Source organism: Lactuca saligna, chromosome 9 (assembly GCF_052625555.1).
Source record: "Lactuca saligna cultivar CGN05327 chromosome 9, ASM5262555v1, whole genome shotgun sequence".
In the NCBI taxonomy this organism is placed as follows: domain Eukaryota; kingdom Viridiplantae; phylum Streptophyta; class Magnoliopsida; order Asterales; family Asteraceae; genus Lactuca; species Lactuca saligna.
The window spans coordinates 24,073,226-24,080,400 of record NC_136425.1 but is presented as its reverse complement, the minus strand read 5'-3'; the positions used below and the strand labels follow the sequence as shown (position 1 = coordinate 24,080,400).

Genomic DNA, 7,175 nt, shown 5'->3' with positions numbered 1-7,175 from the left:
TGGACGCGTTCCTTATTTGCTCTAAACAACGATCGACAAAATGCATCCTCTTCTTTTATTCCCTTCGCGTCTACTCCTAATCACGTATGGTTCTCTTCACCACCAAGATTCTAACGACGCCACTGTAACGATGCCACCCACCCAAATCGTCGATGATGTTGAACCCCACAATGTCGCTACCGCCGCACGTCCTTTGTCTCCCAATCGTTTTCGGATTCTGCCCAACAGGTATGTTTCTCTTCTTTTGAAAATTGAATTCGGTGCTCTTCTTCTGTTTCTTCCTTCTTCTGAAAATCGAATTCCTTTCTCTTCTTCTGTTTGTGGGGCATGATGAGCATGTCTTACCTCCCTCAAAAACAAGATTTGTCAAAGGATTATTCGACAACAATGACCACTTGAGTAGAACTGAAATAATAATTTGAAATGAGTAATAAAACAACAATTTCATTAAAATTCAATGTATATATAACATGAAATTTACTTCTTTCAAACCAAAATGCATTGTTCTCTCTTCTAGCAAATTAATGTTTTCAATACCGGAGAATTAAGAAGTGTGATACATGTATCAAACATAACAGGTAATACATTGAGATCATCAGTATTGATGAAACAAGCTATGCTTTTTACAAACTATTACATTTGGATTAATTCGTATTTTACAAATCCGTTACAGGCTCCCCTTTTGACCAAAACCATTGGAATTGCTTTATTTTGTAATTTTGTTTGTGATCTGTTATTATATAAATTTATTTATGTTGCATAAAATATGTTAATGGAGCTCATAATCGAAAGTTCTTGATCCTTTGTTAATGAAGGATACAAAACATAAACTTGGTGTCATAGGTTATGTAAATTTGGAGTGACACAGAGGAGGTTGAAAAGATTGGAGATAATGAGGTTTTAGATGAAATTGATGATACCATGATCAAAGAACAAGTGGAAAATGTGTAATTGCCGACTTTAATATGTACCAAATAGGAAGCAACCAGAAGACCTCGTGAAGAAAGAAGAGCTTACCACTTGTGAACATAAATAAATCATCAATATCTAGTTCAAAGTTGGGTGATTTCACATCAATATTGGTGTTTTTTAATGATTTTTGATGTTGTTTTTTTAATGAATTTTGATGTTTTTATGAGTTTTCATGCTCTTTTGGTGAAATTAATCGTTATAGTTTTTAAAGTGGAAAATTTTGAAGTGCAATGTTGTAGTTGAAAGAAATGATAGAGAAGGGTAAAATGGTCATTTTATTATTCAGCACAAAAATTCAGAGGTTCCAACCAAACAAATTCTAAAAATTCATATATTAAAAATTAAAACTCTCTTATAAATTCAGACCTCTTAAAAATTCAGATCTTAAAAATTCGGATCCCGCCAAACAGCCCATTGGGTATATTGATTTAGTTGATATAGATGAGTTTTCAGTGCATGAACTCAACGTTGTGATGGTAGAACTAGGATATATGGCCCCCTAGTAATATATTATCACTTTAGAATTGCCAACGAAGACTTGATTTTTGGCGTTAGAGCTCTAGGTAATGATCAAGATGTATGAGCTAACAAGGTAATCCAAGTGTATAATGAGCATGGCACAAGCAACTTGGTTACATACTTCATGGCACAAGCAACTTGGGTATATTGATTTAGTTGAAGATGTAGCAAATTGATCATATATTTTTGGACATGTAAGTATTTTATTTTGTAATGTTGGATTTGTCGTATTTTATATTTGTAAGATTGCTGGAATTGTCGTTTAGTAATGTTGGATTCGTAATGTTTGATTTTTAATTGACAAAACTGCAAAAATAGTCCCTGCGGCTGCGGTATGCATTTTTTTTGGTTTTAGTCCAAATCCTGACTTTTTCGGATTCGTGGTCCTTTTGGCTATGTTTGTAAGTAATTTTGGTCCCTCGTAAAATTAAAATGACTATAATGCCCTTCTGATATATTTGTTTATATTTTTTCTATTTAATTTAAATGAAAAAGAAAATAAATAATTAATTTGGGCCCACATCTCTCTCTCTCTCTCTCTCATCCTATCATCTTCCTCCTTTCGACTCAAATTTCTTCCTGGAAATTAAAACACACACACACACAACACTTTACAGGAACCTACATACATACCTGCAACTCGAAATATACACACAAAAAACATACTAAATTTTAAAACCTCAACAGTTACAACAAATCAACAAACCAATACCAAAATTATTCAAAAACATTATCGGAGTCAGGGTGAAACCCATTTTTGATATGTCATACAGCTTTCAAACACACTTAGAAATAACTAAACAACTTACAAACACACTCATAAATAACTGAATAGCGAGGGGATAAGAGATAACATGAAGATCTGGGTTTCAGGTGTTGCTTGATAATTTTGGTTGTGATTTCAGCATTGTATGTATCTGGTTCAGCTCTTTATTGAGAGCTCAAAACGGTTTTCTGGGTTAACACTTTAACAAACACACACACACCCCTTTCTCCTCTTGCAAACACCAAAACAACAACAAAATAAAATCTTCTGTGTCTCGTTCGTATACCTCAATCTCACCTTAATCTTGAAATTTAGAAGTGATGTTATAAACAGTATCCAAGTAGAGATTATCGTGCAACGACCAAGAACAACTGGAAACATTAGTCTCTTTCATCTTATCATCATTAACAATGCTAGAATAGAAAGTATTTGATTGAGACTAACCTACCTGAAACAATTTTGTTTCCTGAAAGTTTTCGTCGGGACCTAGTTCATGATCCAAACCGAAATCGGAATTCTCAAGGAGGACACCAGATTGCAAGAGGCAGGAAGACGACAAGCTTGTGCAGTGACCGCGACCTCCTAGAAGAGAGTCTAGTTAAGTGACATGGGCGTCCAATAGGAGAAGATTGAAGACGGCGTCGAGGATCATTTGATGAATTTTTTTCTACCAAAAAATCGTGCGAAAACACATCGAATTTTTTCTACCAAAAAATCGTACGAAAACATATCGATTTCTTGTTTGATTCGTTTACTCTGGATGAACAAACTAGAAGAAGAAGCGTTAGGTTGGAATTCTCAAGTCTAGGGCTAAAGGTAAAGTTGACGATTTGAATTAAGGATTTGAGAGAGAGAGAGAGAGAGAGAGAGAGAGAGAGAGAGAGAGAGAAAGAGAGGCCCCTTGTTATTTTTTTAATTATCAGAATAAATAAATAAGTATTAGATTTAAAAAGAAATGAAAGAAAAATGAAAAATAAATACCCCAAGGTATTATAGTCATTTCACTATTTAGAGGGACTAAAAGCCTAACGAAACTAGCTTAAAAGGACCACTAATCCAAAAAAGTCAGGATTTGAACGAAAACCCCAAAAAAATACATACCACAGGGATCATTTTTGCAATTTTGTCTTTTTAATTTTTAGTTTTAAGAGATTAGGTTTTAAACTTTTAAAGTTATTAAAAATAGTTTTTTTAGCCTAAAACAAAACGGTTTTTTAGCAAAAAAAAATCGAATTTTATGTCTATAACGGGGGGAACGAGGGCGGGACCGGAGCGATGGAGGTAACCGGGGGCTATGTAAACGGGGGATCCGGGGACGGGACCGGGAGCGGGGACAACGACTGATTTTTGGGGCGGAAGCGGGAGCAACTATTTCCGCTCCAGTTTGATCCTGTTACATTCCTAACCGAAAAAAGAGAAAATCAATTTAAAAAAAAAAAAATTGTGCAATCTCTAGTCTAAACTATCAAAATCACACAATTATGACCAGTCAAATGAAATTGTTAGTTGCTGTTCCAAAAAACGAAAAATCTAAACCAAGAAACTTCGTCTTTCATTCTTCATGTAGAATCGTATCTTAATAGAAGTCTTATTCGAAAAGAGATATTTATGTTCCATAGAAACTTGACCTTTCATTCACCACTTATATATAAAAAAAACCTATGCCCACAACTAAACGATCAAAAAACAAAAATGGGCTCCGACGACAGAAATAACACGATAATTACGCCGGCAGCCGATGTGGTAGTGGTGATGGTGCCCTTTGTAGCTCATGGCCATCTCAACCAGCTCATTCACCTTTCCCGCCTTATATCCACCTACAAAATCCCCGTTCACTTCGTAACCACTACCACCCACATCCGCCAAGTGCGCTCCCGCCTCCATGATTACAGTTCAGACTCCGCCGCTTCCAACCTCATCCACTTCCACGAATTCCCAACCCCTCCCTTCACATCTCCTGCTCCCAACCCTTCCAACCGCTTTCCTACCCACCTACAACCTTCCTTCGATTCAGCCATCCATCTCCGCCGCCCAGTCGCCGAACTCATCCTTTCTCTCTCTAGCTCCACCCGGAGAGTCGCCATCGTCCATGACTTTCTGATGTCGTACGTCGTTCAAGACGTGAAAACAATACCAAATGCCGAGTCTTACATCTTCAGACCCATCTCCGCTTTTGACTTCTTCTGGAGAACCTGGGAAAGAATGAACAGACCTTTCCCAGTGGACCCGGAAATGCTAAAACGGCTGCCGTCTAATGATGGATGTTTCTCGCCGGAGTTTATAGACTTTGTGAATCTACATCGTCCCCATGTCGGTTTCCACGTCGGAGAGTTATTCGATTCATCAAGAGCCATTGAAGCTGAATATCTTGAATATTTTGAGAGAGAAGAAATGATTGGCAACAAGAAGCTTTGGGCAATAGGGCCATTAAATCATGTTGAGAAAAGATTTTCAACTGTTTCAAAAGATCTTCACAGCAAATGCATGCAATGGCTGGACATGCAGCCTCCGACCTCTGTCGTTTATGTGTCTTTTGGGACAACAACAACCTTCACCGACGAACAAATTACAGAGCTTGCCATTGGATTAGAGAGAAGCAAGCTGAGATTTATCTGGGTGGTTCGAGCGGCGGACAAAGGGGATGTGTTTGGGGATGAAGCTAAAATGGCGGACTTGCCAGAAGGTTTTGAAGAGCGGGTGAAAGGGCGGGGACTGGTGGTGCGTGGGTGGGCACCGCAGACGGAGATTCTGGGACATGTTGCAACCGGTGGATTCATGACTCATTGTGGATGGAACTCATGTACAGAGAGTATATCAAGGGGAGTGCCAATGGCTACTTGGCCGATGCATTCTGATCAGCCACGAAATGCATTTTTGATAACTGATGTTCTTAGAATTGGGTTGGTGGTGAACGATTGGGAACATAGAGATGAGTTGGTGAAGTCGGTGGTGGTGGAGGATGTTGTTAGGAGATTAATGGATTCCAAGGAAGGGGGGGAGGTGAGGAAGAGGGCGGTGGAATTGGCGGACAAAGTGCAGAGATCGGTGGCGGTGGGTGGTGAATGCGGTGAGGAGATTGATTCGTTCATTTCTCACATCAACAGACATGCATGGATAGCAATAGGTCCATAAAATTTTCTCGTTTCACCAACGACATTGCTGGTAGTGTGTACACCCCCATTGTTGTGGGCAAATTATTGCCGATTATTATAGTAAATAAAATGAAGTACTGGGTCTATAACCAAACACAGTAAATGCATTTGAAACAAGAAGTGAGATTATCATATCAGATGTACTCATGTAAAAAGGATTAAAAGAATTGATTGTTGAATTAGGTTCAGTCATCATGAACCTCTGTTCATCATGTTGGATCGCAGTTTAAATAAGAGAATAACAATAGAGTATGAAGATGATTCTCTTTCATTAATTTACTTCTCAATATGACTCTAACATGCATGCATGAAAGAAACATACCTAACTAAACTAACAAACTAACTTCTCGTAACAGAATACGATAAATTAAAAAGACTAAAATGTCTAACAATTTCTAACCATATAAACGATAGTGATCACTGTCCAACATTTTTTGCCATCCTTAATGGTCTCCTTACCCCCCTTTGCTTAATGATGATGTGGGAATACATCATAGTAAACACATGGTGAACACTAGAGGATACCTCTATGGATAATAATTCTAGTGTGAAGTAAGCAACATCACGTTGGTGACGCACTTTAATTTTGAGTAAGAATACCCGATGACCTAACTTCATTGAGATAAATAAAACATGAATCTTGGTTTAAGTGTAATTTTGGTTTTAGAGAGTGTTTGGCTAATTTTATGAAAAATCATAAGTATTTTTTAACTTATAGTTTATTGTTTATAAGTTGATAAGTTATGAATGTTTTACTTATATTATCGGCATGAGTCATTTTTGGTATAGAACCAATAATAAACCATTTATATCCAAATACAATTTTAATGCCATTTTTGGTATAGAACCAACAATAAGCTATTTATATCCAAATACAATTTTAAACTTATATACCATGGAACCGGTAATAAGCTAAAAAGAAACCTAAATAAGTTTAGTCAGACACCCGCTTAAACAAAAATCTGTAGACGACCGGCGACCAAGGCAAAGGAAGCATCGTCGATTAACTATTTCAGGCGAAAGAAGCACCGTCGGCAACGAAGTATCTCCGGAAAGTATTCTTTCATCTTCTCGTCCCTGCTTTTTTTCAACCCCTTCTTTTCTGATTTTTCCTGTTTGTTTCTATTCATGATATAAGCCGCTATCTTCTTACCGGATTAAGTTTTTTTTTTTTTTTTTACTTAATTTGCTGTTACAAATAGATAAGTACGATTCGACAATGATTTTCGCCAAATAAACGAATGCCTACATCGTCTCTCTCACCCCCTAATCGTCGATTGTGAAACTCAACTCACCCTCACCGTTGACTCGTTGTCCTCTGGCGACCCCTCCGAGCTCCACTGTTTTACCATCTCCCATCAATTTCTGAGTTCAAAAACTTCAGCTTTTAAGGGTTTTTTTTTTTTTTTTTTTTCAGAAAAGAGGTTCACTACAATCTTTCTGAAATCTATTAAGTTGTGATTATAAACTATTAAGTTGTTCAGCTATTAATCAGTTTTGATCATAAGTTGTTAAGCTATTTTGATTATAAGATATTCGTTTTGCTCCTATGAAATCTGATTCCATCAATAGGACCAATTTTTATCTATTTATTATTAAACTGTTAATTTGTGATTCCATCACAGGGACCTCTTTTTCACTTTCTTTATGTAATATTGTAATATATATATATATATATATATATATATATATATATATATATATATATATATATATATATATATATATATATATATATATACACTGTATTAATGTATCACTAATTA

At 36.5% G+C, this 7,175-nt stretch overlaps 1 protein-coding gene across 1 annotated transcript; it reads left to right on the top strand.

Moving 5' to 3' along the window:
- The first annotated feature begins 3,943 nt into the window (after positions 1-3,943).
- On the top strand, positions 3,944-5,640 carry LOC145015672 (zeatin O-xylosyltransferase-like). Its single transcript, XM_078974142.1, has one exon. The coding sequence runs from the start codon at positions 3,950-3,952 to the stop codon at positions 5,387-5,389; it is 1,440 nt and encodes a 479-aa protein (XP_078830268.1). The 5' UTR covers positions 3,944-3,949; the 3' UTR covers positions 5,390-5,640.
- Positions 5,641-7,175: the final 1,535 nt, after the last annotated feature.